The 20,432-nt window shown below is 40.2% G+C and overlaps 1 protein-coding gene and 1 long non-coding RNA gene across 8 annotated transcripts in view; one reads left to right on the forward strand and one right to left on the reverse strand.

The window, feature by feature from the left end:
• Positions 1–5,495, reverse strand: part of PNPT1 (polyribonucleotide nucleotidyltransferase 1) — a 48,988-nt gene extending 43,493 nt beyond the window's left edge. For all 3 annotated transcript variants that reach the window (XM_042932316.1, XM_042932315.1, XM_042932314.1), the window contains exon 1: positions 5,315–5,495. In XM_042932316.1, coding sequence (XP_042788250.1) covers positions 5,315–5,475 — 161 coding nt within the window. In that variant the 5' untranslated portion in view covers positions 5,476–5,495. The remainder of the gene's footprint in view (positions 1–5,314) is intronic.
• The window catches only part of LOC122216071, a 131,212-nt gene continuing 115,770 nt past the window's right edge, over positions 4,991–20,432 (forward strand). The window contains exons 1-4 of one of the 5 annotated variants that reach the window (XR_006200677.1): positions 4,991–5,081; positions 10,920–11,006; positions 12,883–12,960; positions 19,065–19,142. This is a non-coding gene — a long non-coding RNA (uncharacterized LOC122216071). Of the gene's footprint in view, positions 5,082–5,566; positions 5,679–10,919; positions 11,007–12,882; positions 12,961–13,233; positions 13,376–19,064; positions 19,143–20,432 lie in introns of those variants that run through there. The other 4 variants (XR_006200681.1, XR_006200680.1, XR_006200678.1 and 1 more) reach the window with 4 other exon arrangements.

A 20,432-nucleotide genomic window follows, 5' to 3' on the forward strand; every position in this document is an offset into this window, starting at 1 on the left:
AACAAAATGTGGTCTAATACATACAATGGAATATTATTCAGCCATTAAAAATATGAAGTACTGATACATGTTACAACATGGATATGTCTTGGAAACATAGTAAGTGAAAGAAGGCAGTCACAAAAGACCACTCATCATATTCTATTTATATGAAATGCTCAGAATAGGCAAACCCATAGAGACAGAAAGTCTGTAGATTAGTGGTTGCCTAGGGCTATGGAGTTTGGGGAGAAATGGAAAGTTACTGCTAATGGGTCTGAGGTTTCTTTTGGGGGCGATGAAAATGTTCTAAAATTGTGGTGATGGCTGCAAAACTGTGAATACACTAAAAACCACCGAATTGTACATTCTAAATGGGTAAATTGTATGGCATGTAAATTATATCCTAATAAAGCTGTCTCTATATATAATAAACAGTCAGTATTATTAGCATTATTTCCCAGCTTCTGGTGAGTACAAAAAGAGGTTAATGAAGGCATGAAACAGATCAGCAAAACTTGTCAAAGAAACTAAAATTCATCAGAGTATTGTGAAGCCTAACCAACTCAGTGACTCCTGAAGATACGGAGGAAAATGTTCTGTCCCATGAAAGCAGCTTCCAAAACTTTCTATCAAGTCCCAGTGCTGAACACACACACACACACACACACACACACACACACACACACACACAATGCCCTGCCTCTGTACTTTATATACAAACGGGATAAAGAGATCACTGAATATTTCTACTCATTAAACACTTCTGTCAGAAGTCTGAGTTCATGAAAAGCACATTTACCTATTCAGATAGTCTCATTTTGTTAAATTTGAAAATCAAAAAAAACATGTACACTTGTGTTATCAGTCTTGAAAAACTATGAGGATTTTTTTTTAATCACAAGAAATATTTGAGACATTCAACACAGATGTTGCAATGACAGCCTATAATAAAACGGGTTTACCTTGAGAGATGGAATAATAAGATGCAGAGATAAGAATGAAGCTGGAATAGAAGGTGTAGGGAATGAGATGATTAGAGCCAGTAACACTGTAGCCTTAAGCAGAGCCCCACCAACCTATAGCTGAAATCAGTATTAAGGTTTTATGTGTAAAATGTAAATTTAGGGTCTTGAAATTTTGTTTAATCTGGAATAAGAATACGTTACCACTGTTTCTCAAGATTTATCAGGAATTGGCATTCCATCCAATAATGCAAATTCTGAGTATCTGAGTGATCCCTGTGAAAGGGAGTATCTCTAAATAAATTGAAGTGGGCCCAAGACAGAAGAGCTGTGAAAGCTACAGTTCTATTCCATTCATAGGGCTCTTGCCCCACAGTTTTTGAGATTGCCCACAGTGGCATATTCTTTTCAGTATCTTCAGCGATGGTTAAGTCTTTATTCTTAAAGGGGATATAATTTGTATAGGGGACGAAGAGAAGGCAGTAGAGAACAAATGTTAAAACATGGGTTCTCTCTGAATAATGGTAAGCATCACTGGAATAAAATAAATACTTCAGTCTGTGGATAACCTGTTATCACTTCATATTAGGTTTTGCTGGTGAAAACCAGTCACATAGCCCCACCTGTGTAGGGACTAGCAGTGTACCAAAGAGAGCACACATAAAAAGAAAGCTTGAGGCAAGGAGTAGAGGACCCACTCCTCTCCTAAGAACCAGCCTTTCCCAGTTCTATCAGCAGGCAGAGAAGCAGAGAGAAGGCAACACTGTTAAGCTTCCGAAGCTAACCTGTGGGAGCTGAGTGAGAAAAACAGGTCTGCAGTGTCCCTAGATCTTAGACACGCACGCTTGGATTTATGTATTTATTCAAACATCCCATCTTCCTGCCGTCTTTGTTCCCTCTCTTGAGTCTACCCAGTGTCTCCATTAGCGGTCCTAGCCCACACACCAGACAGTCCTATAGTCCTGCCTTGATGATTTTCCTAATTTGAACTCTTTTTCTTCTAGGTGTGTGCAATTTATATTACACAAAGAACGAGCCGGTTACTTTTCATTATATCTCATGATCTCAGCTGATGTTACCTGACCTTGTAATTTTTTTCCTATTCATGCAGTTTTGGTTCTGTTTTTAGTGCAAACTGGTTATTACTTTTATACTTCATAGTTGGTTTTACCTTTTAACAACTTACTCTCCAGTATTTTATGTGTAAAATATCTCCAGATGCATACAAGATTGGTAACACAAGTGGCCTTTGGGAACTGGAATTAGGCAGCTATGGAACCATATGGGAAGGAGATTTTGAACTTCTTAAAATGCTGATTCATGTGAATGTTTACCTAATTAAAAAAAACACTTGAAAAAAATAAATAAAAAGGATTAGGATGAGCAAGGAGATTCTGTTGGTGGGGAGAAGAGTGGGAAAAGGTAGCTGAGGAAGAGAAAGGGAAGAGCAGAGCCAGCTGCTACAGGGAATAGAACTTCAGGGAGAGAGATGCTTAAAGAACATTTTTAGGGGTGCCTGGGTGGCTTAGTTGGCTAAGCGTCCAGCTTCAGCTCAGGTCATGATCTCATAGTTCGTGGGTTCGAGCCCCTTGTCGGGCTCTGCGCTGAACACTCAGAGCCTGGAACCTCCATCGGATTCTGTGTCTCCCTTCCTCTTTGCCCCTCCCCTGCTCATGCTCTCTCTGTCTCTCAAAAATAAACATTAAAAAAATTTTTTTAGAAACATCTGCAGAATGATGTGGAATGTAACCACCTTGCTCCAACTTCCACAGAGAAAAATTGAGTAATACAAAACTAAAAAAACAAACATCTTTATGATTTGGACTCTGCCTATTGTCATTTGACCTTTGATGCTAAACTCACATTTTACCTTTTGCTTCGTCCACATTGAGTTATTTGTAGTTACTCAAATACACTCTCTCACTTCCCTGTAATTGCACTTACCTCTTTCTCCTTGCTAATTCCTCCTCCTCCTCACCCCTCAAGATTCACCTTCAATGGAAAGCTTTAGAATGGAATATGCCTTTGCTCTCCTTTGGCACCCCATCCATACCTCGACCACAGTGATTTTCCCAGCACCAAACCTGTGTTTATCTTACTCCCTCATCAGATTCTGTATCTACAGTGCCCTGTACACAGTAGATTCTCAATAAAAGCATGTTGGAATGTGGGGCACCTGGGTAGCTCACTCAGGTAGGTATCCAACTCTTGATTTCGGCTTAGGTCATGATCTCATGGTTCCTGAGCTCAAGCCCTGCGTTGGACTCTGCACAGACAGTGCAGATCCTGCTTGGGATTTTCTCTCTCCCCCTCCCCAACTCATGTGCATGCACTTTCTGTCTCAAAGTAAACATTAAAAAAAGAAAAAAAATGTTGAAATGAAAATTAAACAGTTGCCTCAAAGGTTACTCTGAGTATTAAGTACAGCATTTGAAAAACACCAAAACAGTATATAATCTATAGTGTATTGTAAATAATACACAAGATAACAAATATAAAGTGAATGGTACATAGTCAAATTTAATAAATGCTGCAAAAAAACAAAAAACAAGACAAAGATGAAGGAACTAATTTACCCAGCGGGTATGTTATTTATGAATCTAGTTGTTACAACACATGACACAGTTTAAAAGAACTTTCAGGCTGACTAATAAATGAAATATTTAAAGTAGATTGTTTATGGAAAATTTGAAAGGCAGGGACTAATACTGTTGCTTTTGTGTCCGTTAAAGGAGTCTGTATAGCACACAGTAGCTGTCTGTTGAATGAAATGCTTTGAGGCATTTCTTTTTATTTATTTGAGAAAAAGAGAGAGCACGTGCATGCAAGTGGGGAAGATGGGCAGAGAGAGAGAGAGAGAGAGAGACGGTGAGAGAATCTCAGGGAAGCTCCACACCCAGCGCAGGGCTCAATCCCATAACCCTGAGATCATGACCTGCACGGCGGTAATCAAGAGTCTAATGTTCAAACAACTGAGCCCACTCAGGTGCCCCCGCTAAGGCATTTCTTCAAAGAATGTTAAGTCCTTGAATAATGGAAGAGATATCCTCTCCCTCAAAAAATCAGAATCAAAGAATGTCAGAAGTGGAAAGGGTGCTTAGAGATCATCTAGTTTAGGGATCAACAAACTATACAGCCTGTTTCTGTACAGCCTTTCAGCTAATTTTTTTTTTTTTTCACATTTTTAATTTTTTTTTTTTCAACGTTTTTTATTTATTTTTGGGACAGAGAGAGACAGAGCATGAAGGGGGGGGAGGGGCAGAGAGAGAGGGAGACACAGAATCGGAAACAGGCTCCAGGCTCCGAGCCATCAGCCCAGAGCCTGACGTGGGGCTCGAACTCACGGAGCGCGAGATCGTGACCTGGCTGAAGTCGGACGCTTAACCGACTGCGCCACCCAGGCGCCCCTTTTTTTTCACATTTTTAAAGGGTTTGTAAACAGGAATATGTGACAGTATGCAGTCCTCAAAGCCTAAAGTATTTACCATCTGGCCCCTTACAGAAAAAGTTTGACCCTTGACCTAGACCAGTCTTCTCATTTTGCCACAAAAAACTTAACTTGTTCAGGATTCGGTAAGTTAGGAAACAAGACCTGTAATCCAAAACAGATTTTTCAACTTTTTGCACGAATGAGGGTCAAAGAATTTTAAAGTATATGTAAAAAAGATAAATATATAAAGTAAGTAGCAATTTAATTTATTCCAAAAAGGATCCATTTTGTTATTTTAGACGTGAATTGTGACAAACGGACCCCTAGTAGAAACATGGGCTTGGAGAGAAACATAAAATCCACCTAGTATCAAAGTACTGGCTTTGTTGACTCAGAGAGAGTTACTAACCCTTTCTGAGCCTCTGTTTTAACTATGAAATGGGGGTAACAGCACGTTTACCACAGGTTTAAAAAGAGTGTATCACAAAACTAGCGTTCAATAAACTGACGTTTTCCTTCCCTTCCTATCCAGGGTCATACTGGCCACGCATTTAAACAATAAACTGGATTGGATGACGTAGGCATCCATTATCAACTCATTATCCCGAGGTGGAATGTTACCCACTTAGGAGTCCAGGAATCCAAGCAAATAAAGGAGATGAAAGCCAAGTACACAGACTCAGCTGGAGAAAGGAAACCGGAACAGGGTAAAAGGGAGGACCGAGAGGCAAAGGACATGAGGCTGAGACAGCGCGGCAAAGGGGAGGGTACCAGCAGACAGACTCCAAACCCGGAAAGGGAAATCCAGCATTTTACGTTTGGGGTACAGAGGGATAAACGAGACTTGTGTTGCCGGATTTCTAGCCTGGGAGATGAATATACATGCGATAGCTAGACAGGATGCCTTGCGAAAGGACAGAGAACGTACACCGTTACTCACCTGCTGCCTAAGTCCACGGCCACGGCTCGGAACCCCGCGCCACCCCACAGTGCTCGCACCTGCAACTGGGTGAGCGCCCGGTCCCGCCCAGGCAGGCGGACGGGACCATCGCCGAGCGGCCGAAGCCGCAGGCACGAGCAGCAACGCCTGCAGGCCGCCATGACACCCGGCACGCGATCACCCCGGGCTTCACCCTGATTGGCTCACTCTGCAGACGGTGGGGCGGAGCCTTATGCAGTTTTGTTTCCGTAGTGCCTGGGGGCGGGGAACGCGGGGTTGCGGATTACTTGGCCGCTTCCTACGAAGACTAGAGAGGGTCAAACATAGCTGAACGCAGTTGTGACAACCTGTTTTTCCTATTGAGGTATCTACCAGTGAAAGATAATTGGAAACGTAATGCCGTGTGTGTGTGTGTGTGTGTGTGTGTGTGTGTGTGTGTGTGTGTGTGTGCGCGCGCGCGCTCGGGCGCTATCGTAGTTTTAAAAAGTTCTAGAATAATGTATATGTTTAATAAGTAAAGTATAGTAATAAGAGAAGCCACCAGACAACTCATTATTATTTGGCTTCTGTGAACTGGCAATTACAGAATTTGTGTTGTGGTCCATGGAAAGAGGTCTCGCCGCTTCTCTGCCCTGGTTTTTACTTTATAAATTTCACGCAAATATTACTGCAAAGGTTTATGTTAATTTATTTCTAGTAAGTTAATTTCACTTCTTATTGACCTGTATCATTTTAGATATCTTTAACATCATTTGTGATTCATCTTCATTTCCATTGTTAATATTTAGCAATTCATTTCTCTGCCCCTTTTGATCAAATGTTAATCTTTTTTAAACCAACTTTTATTAAATGCAAAATGCCAGCTAGTATTTAAAGGAAATGTTTCGGAAAATGAAGAAAAAGAATTTTTGGAATTCGAATTTGGTAAATTTTTAGGGAGTAGATAAATCTCTCCCACTCCTCTTAATCTTGTCTGTTAGAAAATTTTCATAATCGTTCCTTGAATAAACCAGTGATTTTTTTTTATTATTATTATGAGGGTCATATTTCTCTTCTAAGGTCGTAACTTCCTTCCTCCAAAGAAATCCAAACAAAAAAATCCAACACACAGTGGAACATGGTTTTAAGAACTAAAAATGTTGAACTTCAAACAAATGATTTAGTGGCAAAGCAGCTCCCTGACACCTTAGTTTCCAGGAGCTGTTATCACTGATTTTGGAAGGGATTACTACTAACACTGCTTAGGGGTATTTAGTGTTAAATAAGTTTTTTGCCTCTTGCTCTACATATGACTTTACTTTGTGTTGCCACAATGTTTTCAAGACCAATCTATTTAAACCTGTCCTAATGACAAATCTGTCATAATCTATTTGCCACAATACAACATGACTTTGGATTTATAAAATAAGAATACCAAATCACCTTTTGGTAAAGCACTTAAGTACTATAAAATCTTTCATTTAGGTGGTGTTGCCTACTAATTTAGAGCATACACTTGAAGTTAGTCTTGAGTGGTCCCAATCTAAGCTCTGCCATTTACTAGTTGTCTGACTCTACCTTTCTAAGCCTCAGATTCCTCATTTATAGAAATGGTTACTAATATGTATCTTCTGGGGTTTTTGTAAAGGTTAAATGTGATAGAGAATGTAAAATGTTAATCACAGTACCTGGCACATTGTCAGCACTCAGTAAATGGCAGATTCAGCTTTGATCCATCCTTTTCTTAATTTTCCCTCTAGTTTCCTCTGAAATACTGAACAACCGTCTTTCCTGTAGAGCCCCATGGATCTATTAAACTTTCATCCATCTGGAAATACTGGAAAGCAATATTCACACATTAAGTCCACCTGTTTCTTCACACCCACCCAAAATAACTGATATGGTAGTAATTGGATCATAAATTTAAAGGTAAAGGTGGGTATCGAAATTTGTTATAAAGTAGTCATAAAGATGACCCAGACTATGTTTATATTGAGTGTGGTGTCTCTCTTGATCAGATGAAGGCCCCCAAATGTGGGGTGACAATTGGGTGAAAAGTTTCACCCAAGGCAGAACAAAGGAGATAGTTTACTGAATATACTACAAGGGAGCAGTGGGCAAGACGGCAGAGGAGAGGCTGTCTGCAATGAGGCAGTGGGGGCTGTATTTAAAGGGAGAAAGTGAGGAGGTATGGCGACGTTGGGAATTTTTTTCTATTTTGGTAACTGCTGTCCACTGGTTAGTTAGGGTCTATGGGTATTTTGAGGTGAGTCGCCTGATGGTCCTGTCTGTATTCAGCCAGAGTGTCGCTGTGGGCCCTTCCTACATTCTATTGCTCAAGCCTGTTTGCCTAACAGTGGCCACTACATTATGTATCTTAAGATTAACACAGAAACAGGGTGCCTGGATGGCTCAGTCGGTTAAGCGTTCGACTTCTGCTCCGGCCATGATCTCATGGTCTGTGGGTTCCAGCCCTGTGTCAGGCTCTGTGCTGACAGCTCAGAGCCTGGAGCCTGCTTTGAATTCTGTGTCTCTCTCTTGCTTTCTGCCCCTCCCCCACTCATTCTCTGTCTCTCTTGCTCTCTCAAAACAATAAACGTTAAAAAAAAAAGATTAACACAAAAGCAAAAATATAAAAAGTTTAAATTGTTGTGGTTGTGAGATAGGGAACCTGAAGAATTCCTTAAAAATGTGGCTTTTGCTCCTTTTCCTGCTCCTGTTCATGCTACGACCTGCACCACCACTTTACATGTGCCTCAGAATGTAAATAGTGTGTGTCCTCCTTGTAAGGGACAAGGAGTTAAGGATTTCTTTAGAATATAGAACATCTATGGAAGGACCAGATGAGAATGATGGGACAAAGCTATCATATGCATATTCCAGACAACCAGGAGCTAGGCTTCTCAACGCCAAGACCTGCTGGCTCCAAGGAATGACACCTGGGCCCTGTCTTTATTCTAACCAGTCCCTGGATGCCTGAGAGGACAGGTATACCAGGCCACAATCCTCAGTAAAAAACCCCCAGACCTCAAACAAAGACAAGACTCATACTCCTTTCCTTTCTGAGTCTCCCAGACACTCCATCTGTATCTGCTCTCTCTATATCTTCAATTAACTTTGCTCTCACTTCCTGCTGGCTCATGTTTGATTTCCATCCTATGTGAAGCCAAGGACCATTTTGGCTGGTCCTGGGGGACCCCCTCTGGGTCCCTGGACCTGGCCTGCCAGCATCATTTGTATTTAAAGAAGCTATGATTCACTGAGGTTCAATCTGAGATGTCACATTCTAGAAATATAGTTCTGCCAAGTATAGTTCAACAGCCAAAATATAATTTAAGAGGAAGTTCTTTACCTATAACTCCTGAAGGACATTAAAGATGATCTAATTTAAATCTACCAGCAATATTTTTCAGATCTCCTTTTCTCTTTTTTTCAAACTCCAATGAATGTGCATCCAAATAGTTAATACCACTGCCTGCTCTGAATGGCAATTTCGTTTAAGTAAAACATCATTGCATTAAATTACTGTTAATTAAAATTTAATTTGATTTGTAGTTTGGCTTATGAAGTATATACAATTGTTTCAGTTTGATGACTGTATAAGAGGTACCAGACTAAGGAGTTTGTGTCTTCTTATGTATTTGTACAAAAAGTATCAGTGGACACCAAGTCCGCTGATACTTTTTTCTCTTAAAGAAGTGTAGGCTGCTCAACTTTAAGAAGACTGCTCTATGTCACTGCCAGAGGGAGTTTTCTAAATCACAGCCTAATTGTATCTCCATTCTGATTAATTTTCTTTAATCACTTCCTAATCTTTATTCTACAGGATAAAAATCTAAACTGCTTTGTGTTGACTACAAACTTTGCCTTTTAGACTCATCAGTTTTGACTTTCTACCTATTTTCTTCTCTTCTCATTTTATAATCCAAGGAAACAACTACTTGTTCCCCTCCTAACATACAACCCTCTCTTCTGCCTCTGTGTCTTTGCATGTATGAGTCTCTGTGCTTGGTACATTTTCTCTCCTGTCAGTCTGGCACACTCAATCTTCAGGTCTTAATACTGGAGGTCTTCAATATTAGCCTCTCTGACTTCTGCATACTGACTTGTGGGTACAATCTATGACCGCCTTCCACTTTATTAATTAATATGTGTAGTCATTATTTCATCCATGGAAATGAATGTGGGAGTAGGTATTGCACAGTGGTTAAAAGTGCTGGCCTTGGCATCAGATTCTCTAGGTTTGAATTTCACCTGTTACTTCCTAACCATGTGACTCTTGTTAAGTTGCTTACCCTTTCTATGCCTCAGTTTCCTCACTTGTAAAGTAAAAATATCTACCTCTTAGGGTTGTTCGGCAGATTTAAGTGCAATCTTATTTTTATGGAACTTAGCATAGTCTTTGGCATACCTACTTTATGCCAGGCAGTATGCTAGGCTCAGGGCATACAGGCGTGTAAGACAATCACAGGGCATAATAATTCCTGCATTATTAGCTTGAAGTTTAGTATGAGAGACTGACAAAAACACAACCAAACAAATAAAAAGAAAAAGCAGAGGGTGATGGTAAGAAGAAAATAAACTAGGTGAGAAGATAGGGAACAATGAGATGGAAGAACTTACTTCAAATAAGGTGGCCAGGAAAAGCCATTCTGCAGAGACATTAAAGCCACCCTGAGGGATGAAAAGGAGACAAGTTCTGAAACATGGGGCCAGGTTGGAGCAGTGACTGGGAAGGGGGACGGTTGTCCCTGAGTCTGCAGAGTTTGGCTTTTATGAGGACTTGGAAAAGCCAGTGTGGCTAGAGAGTAGTAAGTAGGGGTGTGGCAAAGATGAGGTAGGGGAAGACTACACTGTAAAGTTTAAACAGAGAAATGTCATGACCTAGTCTACATTTTAAGATGGTCCCTCTGACTGCTGAGTCTAGAATTGATTGGAGGAAGATAAGAAATAGGTGTAGAAATCAGAAGTAATATGGTGACAAGGGTGACAAAGAGAAAGGATGGGCAGATCTGGAATATATTTTAGCTTGTTGATGAATTGGATACTGGCAGGGGTGAATTAAGATAATTAACAGGATCAGATGAGTCAGAAATGCAGTGTAGGAGACACCCAGAAGTAGCTGTCAAGGCAGTTGGATCTGAGTGTAGAACTCAAGGAAAGGAATGGTAATTGGGTGCCTGGGTGGCTCAGTCCTTTAAGTATCTGACTTCAGCTCATGTCATGATCTCACAGTTCGTGGGGTTCGAGCCCCGCCTCAGGCTCTGTGCTGACAGCTCAGAGCCTGGAGCCTGCTTTGGATTCTGTGTCTCCCTCTTTCTCTCTCCTCCTCCCCCACTCATGCTCTCTCTCTCTCTCAAAAATAAGGAAACATTAAAAAAAAATTCAAAAAAAGTAATCAGCATACCAGTGATATCACAAGCCATGGAAATGCATAATATCACTTAGAAAGATGGTAGAGAGAAGAAGGAAGGTTCAGGTTTGCACCCTGAGGAGGGAGAGGCTGCCAAGGTTATGGAGGTGGATCCCGTGGTGATGCAGTAGTCAAGCTAGGATGATTATACTGGGTATTTTCCATTTGCACCCACTCCATCCATACCGTTGGCTCTTCTCTGTGCCCCCATAGGTCTGATGCATGGATAGCAGCACGCCAACTCCCTGGCTCTTTTTTGGTTTGGTCAGCCAATGAGAGACACCAGCAGCCGATGAAAGGGTAGGATGAGGGAGAAACTAAAAGTATAGAACATAATTACTTATGATGTGGCATTGACTGCAGCTGCCTGCTACCTGCTTGCTGGGCTCTAGCTATCACTCCAATTGCTATTTCTTCTCCTTGCCACTTTAAGTCTTCACAGTTTCCCATCATTGGTCATCACTCAGTGCCTTCAGCATTCCTCATCATTAGTTCCACAATCTGCCTTGCCCACCAGAAATAGTCTCTTCATTAAGTTCTCTTTAGAACTCATCTGAGTGTGCCCTCTGTTCCCTGTTTCCCTTTGCACTGCTTCTCTGGGAGCATGCCCTGGCCTATCTCCCGGCAGTAGACCACCATTACTTGTTAGGAGTAGCTTGTTACCCTGGAGGTGGGAGGTGAGGGGTGTGCAGTGCTATCTGCTGTTCTGACTAACCCTCAGTCTTAGGAAGGTAATGTGTCCATGGATTCTTAGTGCTCATGCCCCTCTCCCAGCTGTAATTCTGGGCCCAGCATGTATTCTACCCTTTCCCCTGGGGTAAAGCATTATGTTCTATTCCTTCTTCTACCTGGGTTTTCACAGCGCCTTAAGATTAACAGTATTTGTCACATTCCCACAGAGCATAGAGCTTTGATTCCTATGGAGAGATAGGGGAGGAGAATCCAGTAGGGCTTTTGCTTTCCCCACAGCGCTGCCGGGTGCCTTCCCCAGACCTGCACCTTTGTCAGGAGTTTTGCTTTTACCCCAGTCTTTTTTGTGAGTGCTCGGTGAAGTCCAAGAAGAGCCTGTGAGAGGTTGTGAATTCCTGTGTCTGCAGTCTCCATGGGTTCTATCTACTCTCATTAGTCCACACTGAGCCATTAGCGATTGGTTAAAAAATCTAGTTGGATTCTTTTTACCCATGTCTGTTGGTGACTATGTTGGGTGAGCAAGAGCTCATGTCCTCTTTGTCTTTGGAGACTCTTATCTTTAGATTTCAGATTCACTGGTTTTTCTGTCACTTTTAGCTCTCTGATGGGTTTCAGAAGAGTTGTGAATTTTCAGACTCTCCGGCTTTGTTGTAACTGTTGTTACTATTACTCTTGTTATAAGGATGGGATGCTCTTTCCAGATTTCTGAATCCTAAGCAGAAGTGGGTCTCACATGCATTTGAAGACCTCTTTTCTCCATTAGTCTGGAGAAATGAAAAAAGGGCATAATTTGTTCACTATTTTTTGTAACTTGCTTCTGCCTCCATAATTTTTCTGGTTCTTAAGAATTGGGACACAGGAACAGGGAATAGAAGAAGGATGAAAGAATTCAAATTCTGGAGCCAGTGGAATTTTTATTTGACTGATGCTTGTTGGTTTTCATGTCCACTATTACTGCAGATGTACAAAAGCTGGCTATGATATGGGGTGGATGTGGGAATTGCCTGGTGACCTCTGCTGGGACCTCCAAAACGGCATAGTTTCCTAATGTGGGTACTCTTGGGGTGACCCTTTGTGACCTTCCCAGCTTCCACTCCTGGTGGTCTGTTGCACAGCTTCTTAGTGCTGAGATCCTCTTGTCTTGGCTCTTATCCTTCTTGGGTGAAATACCATCAAAACAGCTTCCCTGGGTTCTTTTGGCCCACATATTCACACATCTTTGCCCCCAAAACAAGTGGAATTGAAGCTTCTCTCAAACACTGATTTCTTGCCTGGTCATTGCAGGTGAATTCAGTAAGCCTCTACCTTCCAAATTCTCTTAAATGGGAAGCAGGCGCTGGTGTCTATATTCTTAAATGCCCCTGTATGGCCATTTTGTAGTAGCAAAGTGGACCCTCATCCAAAATTTGGCTTGAATGTCAAGACTGATGTTCTCTGCCCTCCTTTTATCTGCCTTAAAGCTGAACACAAATTTCCCTTTGTGAAGGTGGCGTAAATATACCCCATCTCCTGTACCAGGACGAGGAAAGTGACCATTGTCTAGAAATGGAAGGCTGGCATTAAGGTGAGTCTGCATCAACATACTTTACTAAAATAACTCTTCCATTAGTTTCCCTCATTTATTTCCTACTCACTTTCCCACAATTTATCACCAAACCTCCCTTTACTTTGTCTAGTTTTTTTCTACAATTTATTGCCCTTTGTTAAAATGTACAACCTCTGAATCTAACTACATCCTTAGGTTTTCCCTTTTTTCTGTGAAGCCCCTATACATGTAAAAATATTAACATCAACAATATTTGCATGCCTTTTGTCCTGTTGATCTGTCTTTTGTCAGTTTAATTCACAGGCCTCAGTACTGAAATAAGTGGATAGAGCAAAAGCTTAAGAAAACACCTTTTCATCATTGTCATGGATTCATTAAGAAAGCCATGACTGGGGGCGCCTTGGTGGCTTGGTCGGTTGAGCGTCCGACTTCGGCTCAGGTCATGATCTCACGGTCCATGAGTTTGAGCCCCGCGTCGGGCTCTGTGCTGACAGCTCAGAGCCTGGAGCCTGTTTCGGATTCTGTGTCTCCCTCTCTCTCTGCCCCTCCCCTGTTCATGCTCTGTTTCTCTCTGTCTCAAAAATAAATAAACGTTAAGAAAAAAAAAAAAAAAAAAAAAAAAGAAAGCCATGACTGGATTCAACCACTGGCTCACATTTTCTGCTATGAGGAAAGCAGTAAAGGTTTACTCCTTTGGAATGGGCACCTAGCCTTGCTAGTATAGATAGTAGACATCTCTTATGTATCTTCACTGGGAACCAAGTGACCTAAGCAGTTTTGAGGTTCTGGGTCATTTGGATAACTGAAAACTCCCACCTTCAGAGAGAGGGTAGGAGCAGATTCGGTAACCCATGGTAATACTTGCTACTACATATTTGGACAAGAATTCGGGATAGTGAAAACCCCTTCAGCTTGTTTCTTGGTGTACTGAAAATTTCCTCCATCCCAATAAAAGAGAATCAGAAAGACATCTGCCCCAGTAAGGGGATCATCCCTAATTTTTTGATACCTTAAAATAGCTAGGGTTCAGTATTCAGACCCTCAGTCTATAGCTGTCTCCCTCTGTGTCAAGATACCTCCAATCACCATTATGGTTATTTATTTTCTTCTGCCACCACTAGTCATTGTAATTTTTCCTAATAGATTGATTTTCCTGTACTGACCACACTCCTGATGCCTTCAATTCATTGTCACAAATTACCTCAGACAGAGTGTTACCGAATTGTGATGAACAGAATCAATTTACAAATAGACTTTTGCATGAGTTGTGTGTCTTTAGAATTCTAACTAACTGAAACCTGCATTAGATTATTTAAATTTTCATGTTGGTTAGTTGTTTGTAGGATATTGGGATCATTGTTCCTTCCCACAAAAGTTTCTTTAAAGTCAGCTTGAATGAACAGTAATTGAGCACAAAAGCCTGACCTTGCCAACACTGCATTGCATGCTCAGTCAAATTAGTTCAGACCATTATGGTTTATATTAACTATATTTGTCATTTGTAATTAACATGGATTAAGATTTGGAGGAGAGTTCTGGTACTTGTTTTTGGTTGATTATGCTAGTGGGAATTTCAGACCATATTAACATTTTCTGTTGCTTCTTAAGTTTGTTTTGTGTTTTCTTAACAGAATAATTATATCTTTGATCTGATTTTGGAATAGTCTGGCTAATGTTTGCTCAGGAAGAAAATAAAACCATCCCTTACCCAATTTTCTGCTTCTCCCTTTGACAAGTATATAAAAGGTTGATCGGGAGAGAAGCAAACCATACATTTGAGTTTTGGCTCATTGTATAAGATGATGATAATGATCCAAATTTAGAATGTCATGAAATCTCTTAAGGTTTTGTTTTAAAATGCACTTACCATGTCTTGGATATGAAACAGGTGGTTCTGCAGACAGGCCTGAGTTATCGCCAATGAACAGACTATTGTGTGCAAAGTAGCTTTTCATTATCATTGTTAACCCTCATTAAAATCACAAACCTTTAGCTTTTCACAGCTTTGTTTTCTTTTAAAGAGATGATGTTCAAGGTTTTTGAAATGTCTACGTTTTCTTGAAATGTTTTCATTTAAAATAAAACTTCTTTTGTGGTTATACACATGCATCAGTATTATGAGAGAGGAGGGTTTGAAGCTGAGCAGTAATATTAGTTTTAATATTTTGTTGTCTTTTTCAAAAGTCTTTCATAAAACTTTCAAAAATTAATAAATTCATAAAAATTTCATTTGGGCATCTGTATTTGCATTTTCTCTTCCTTTAAACAATCCCTGTGTCTTTTTCCTGCTGGCAATATGCATCATCCTCATTACCACTAAACATTTATGGAACAATATACCATATGTAAGAAAACAGCAATTTCTGTAGCAAATGCCTGCACATTTTTGCTCTTTAAACACAAACTCCCATGGACTCATTGCAAGGTAATATCAGGGTGAGGAAGGCATTTGAGATTTCTTTTAGGCCTCAACCTACTTCTCATTAGGCCTCCTTTAATTTGGTTTTGGCCTTAGACATAGCTTAGTTTAATTGTTCATAGCTGGTTTGCTTCACTTTCCCCCTCAAAGTTTAACTCTTCTAGTCCTCCCAGTATTTTCTTATGGAAAATTTTAGATTGAGTTTTTATCTCTTGTAAAGTTTGGTTGCTTTGATGGTTAAGAAGGTACACTTCAGTCAAACCTTGAATTCTATGTACATTCAAATTGTTGCTCTTTTTGAATTTTGAAATGGTACTTAGAGTATTAGGGTTCAGTTTCAACAATAATTTATTGAGTGTTGGGTATAGGCACTATGCTATTTTCACATTTGCTGTTTTACTTAATTATAAAGAATAAGGGATCATGGCTATAAAGTCTTGACCTAATATAAATTCATGAGCAATGTGTTATGGGGGAATTCAGACCATATGGAAGACTATCTTCTCTTAAGAAATTTGAAAGGAGGTATACAAATATAGTGAGATTACATTTTGAGATACTTATTCTTCCTTTCCAATATTTTCTGCTATCCTACCACTCTCCCACACTCAGGAGATGACCTGAGTGTAGTATTCTCACTGCCCCTAAGCAAGGTTGTTACAAGAAAGAAAATAATAAATACTTGGTTTATGACTTTAAAAATAGATGCAGACAATACTTTGAAAGAAATTATTTGTGAGATACAGGGCAGAAAGTTCTGCACATCATACAAAACAGATTAGGAAGAATACAGGATGATGTAAATTCATTTTTCCAGTTTTTAAAAAGATGTCCGAGAGAGAGAGGTTAAACACAGGTGTGAGAGGGGCAGCAATAGGAACTTCATGGAAGCTTGAATATCTGTGAGAAGAGAGGACTGCAGCCATATGAGCTATTTTCAGTCCCCTAAAGAGCCATTCTGGCATATGCCTTGATGATTTTGTTCATCATCATTTTTTGCCTATATTTCTTCTGACTGATGTGTGTCTTTTGCTATACAACTCCAGTGTCATTTCTGTTGGGAGGTCTTCCTAAGCGCCCCCACTCTACTGAATTTCTATAAGTGGTAAAGGATTAACTCACTAGTAAAGGATTAATTGGTTGGATTAATTTATCCAAACCCTGCACATTCTGAGGATCTTCAGGACTGGTCTTGACCACCTCCTGGGAGGTAACCTCTGATGCCTTGAATATTCTTCCTGATAACTGTGTCTTTGTATACCTGAGACTTTGTATCACACTAGATAGCTTATGTATGCTAACCCTGTTGGTGGCAAATGCTTGTTTTTTTATGCCTTGGGCTTTGGGTCATCTGCATCAGTTTGACCTTTGGGTGGGGAGCTGGCGACTGTCATATAAGACTTCATTGCTTCATGCCTATGTGATTATCCCCAATAAAAACCCTGTAACAAAGATCTCAGGTGGGTTTCCTTAGTTGGCAACACTTTGCATGTGTTGTTATGCATCATTGCTGGGAGAACTAAGCACTGTCCATGAGACTCCTCAGGGACAGAACAATTGGAAGATTGAATATGGTTTCTCTTGGACTCTGCCCTATGCCCTTTTCCCTTGCTTATTTTAATCTGTATCATTTTGCTGTAATAAACCATAACTGTGAATATAATAGCTTCTCTGTATACTGTGAATCTTTCTAGTGAATCCTAGAACCTGAGGGTGGTCTTCATACTCTACAATAATTTTTGGTTATAACACATTATACTTCTATTCATTCATTAGTTTATTTATCCATCCATGCATTTGACTAATTAACTACTGAATGCCCACTATGTACCAGATATTGCTAAGCCCTGAAGTATGAGAATGAGCATGATAGGCAAAATTCCTACCTTTGTGAATTTATAGTCTGGTGGGACAAAGGGAGAAGGAAACAGATAAAACAATTTGGTATGGTAGCAGCTATTATGGACATAGTACAAGATGACATGAAGAACAGAGACCTCAGACTCCAACACAATCTGGTGGGAAGGGGTGTCAGGTAAGCTGCTTGATAAGTAGGGAAGTGGCAAAGGGATAGAAAAACAGTGGTTATGCAGATTCAACACATATACAAAAGCCAGAAAGTAAGAGACAAGTGAAGTGAATTCATTGTGTCTGGATAAGCCTGTTTGAGGGAGAAAGTGACAAGAGATGAGGCTAGAGAAGGGGCCAGATGATGCAGGGTTCTGTTAGCCGCATTACGGAGTATGGTTTTTATCCTACAATGAGTGGGAAGTCATTGAAGGGTTACAAGCAGGTGAGTGACTTGATTGGATTTGCTTTTAGAAAGAACACTCTGGCTGTGGTTTGTAAGAATGCATTGGTAAAGCACAAGCATAGAGGGGGCAGACTCATTAGGAGACTATTGCAGAAATCCAGATATGAGATGATGGAGGTCTAAACTGGGTTTTTGGGAGTTCATTGGAAAAGAGTGGATAGATTCACAAGATGCTTAGGAGGTAGAATTGATAAGACTAGCTGATACGTTGGATACTGGGGAGAGGGCATGAAAAGAGTTAAATATGACATAGTATGCCCATCTTAAAAAGGTGTGAGCAGCTGTGCCTCTGTTAGAGAGGTGTGAAGAAAGTCAGATTTAGGAAAAAAGATGAATTCAAGTTTGGTCATGTTGATGTTGCTTAATGTTTTTTTTCTCCTCTAGTCTGTAATCTCCATTCAGTCAGCTAGTTGTCCCAATGCCGTTGTTAAAAAAATATAATCTATTTTGCTATAATTCAATAGTATCATTCCTAAGATACTTTTCACAACATAAAGTATGTTATCAAAACAATTGTTTCAGTAGCAACAGGAAATTAGGGGTTAGAGAATTTTAGATTGGCAATAACCAAGTTATTTTTGCTGCAGGGATTTCAATAATAAAGGAATTTTGAATATAAATGTATTTAGTTACTAGATGCTAAAAATAATAAATTATATTAAAACTGACAAAACACACTTCATTTTCTTTACATTCCACTCACTCCAGAGCCTCATTTTGCTCTTTAATCTTTGGCCTTACCTGGCAATTTTGCTTGCAGCACAATTCATGAATATCAAAGTTAACATAAGAAAAAACATATACTCAAATAAATATCGGACATGCCAACAGAGTAGCCAGCCATTCCAGGAAAGTGGTTCTGTGTCCTATGTCTCATACACATTTTCTCTACTCACTCAGCATTAGCTCCCTATCATAATCAAATTATTAAACTATTAGTCACATTGTATCATATATATATATATATATATATATATATATATATATATATATATATAGTGAAAATTAACACTGTTGGAGAAATGGTTGCTATCTCGCCACCCCCAATGATGTGATATATGCCACCTTTGAAATATGCTCAATTCCAACTAATTTATGTTTAAAAAAAGCTCTCCAGGGTATGCTGATAACTCAGTCAGCTTTCTGTATGATGTCTATGAAGAATGTAAAGATATGTGCTATAAGCCAGAATTCCTTCTCTCTACCAAATCACAGTCCTGCAAGTGAAATGGCATGAACATAACATTTCAGTTTAACTAACATTTATTGAGTGTGTGAGACACTGGGCTAGGAGTCAGAGCTACAAAGACAAGTCATGGTCTTTGCCCTCAAGCCTGGTAATGGGAGAAGCAAGTGCATAACCAGATGTTTGTTTTAAAATATGGTAAGAAGCCATGTGCAAGACTACTGAAGAATTCCAGGAAAGCTTCTGGGAGAGATGAATTTTGAACTGGACCAAAATAACAGGTATGAGTTCATTAGGTAGAGAAGAGGGACTGAGGGTACCAAGGGCTATTGCTGGCACAACAAATTGTATCCTGTGTGAATGGTATCCCCAAGGGTAATGCAACGCAGAACCCTGCAAAAGGAGTGTTGATGAGAAGGTTAATCCAGGCAAGAACAAAGGCAGAGAAGTGTAAAATAACAGTGTGTTCAAGGAACTAGAATCCGTTTGCAGTTACTCAACTGTAAAGTGAAGGTGGAAAGTAGTAGGATGCAAAGTGGAGGATGGAAGTTTCTCTGCTGTGGATCTTGGACTGTGCTCTGTGGGCAGTGGAGAACCTACAGATGGTATTAAGCAGCAGAGTGGTGTGGAGTTTTGAATTTCCAAGAGATGTCTTGTGTGGTGAGTTGATGCATTTGAGGAAGTAAGTAAGATCAGATATAAGAACAGAGTTGACACTAATTGCTATAGTTCTGTGAACGATAAGGGGGAACCTAAACCAGGGCATTATAAGAGTACTCAGTGGGAGCAAATGTAAGAGATATTTGGGGAGTACAAAATCTGGACCCTGATTTACTGTGAGGGGTGAGGCTGAGGGAAGGAGGAGGATTCAGGATAACTCCCAGGTTTCTGAAAGGTTTAGACTTGAGAGATGATGACATCAGATGCGAAGTTTGAGGTACTTGTCAACCACTCCTGTGGATTTGTCCTGTAGCACAAGGTGAGAAACAATAAATGGCACAGGGGAAGTAGAAACAAAATTTAGAGGAGCAGAAGTAAATTCTAGTTTGCATAATCAGGAATGATGGAATCATAAAGAAAGTAGTATTTGGATGTAGGCCTTGAAGGATTGGTAAGATTTGCATTTAGCTGACATGATGGGGTGGAAATGTCCCAGAGAAGGCATGGATACCCTCAGGATATTGTTTGAGAAGAGCTGAGACTTCCTGTTTGTGACTGGAGTAAAGAGTTTGCTAAGCATGATAAAGAGGATGTGACTGGAGTGGTGGGTTGGAACCAAGTCATGAATGTCTTAGGGTTCTATGCCTAATGGGCCTTGGGCTTTGCATTGGGCAAATGTGCAAGCAGAGCCATGCTTTGGGAAGAATGATCTTGGGTAGTAAATGAGACAAAATAGAGGTAGAGAGATTGAAGCCAGACAGAAGAGTCAGGATGGTGCACCAGAATGCTAGAAACAGGAATAGAAAGGAGGGGACCAGCAGTGAAAACGATTGGGTAGTTCACTGCATTTGGTAGTGTGGCTTAGGTCAAATGTTATAAATGGTTGGATTACAAGGGATTGAGAACATGCT

Source organism: Panthera leo, chromosome A3 (genome assembly GCF_018350215.1).
Source record: "Panthera leo isolate Ple1 chromosome A3, P.leo_Ple1_pat1.1, whole genome shotgun sequence".
Taxonomy (NCBI): Eukaryota; Metazoa; Chordata; class Mammalia; order Carnivora; family Felidae; genus Panthera; species Panthera leo.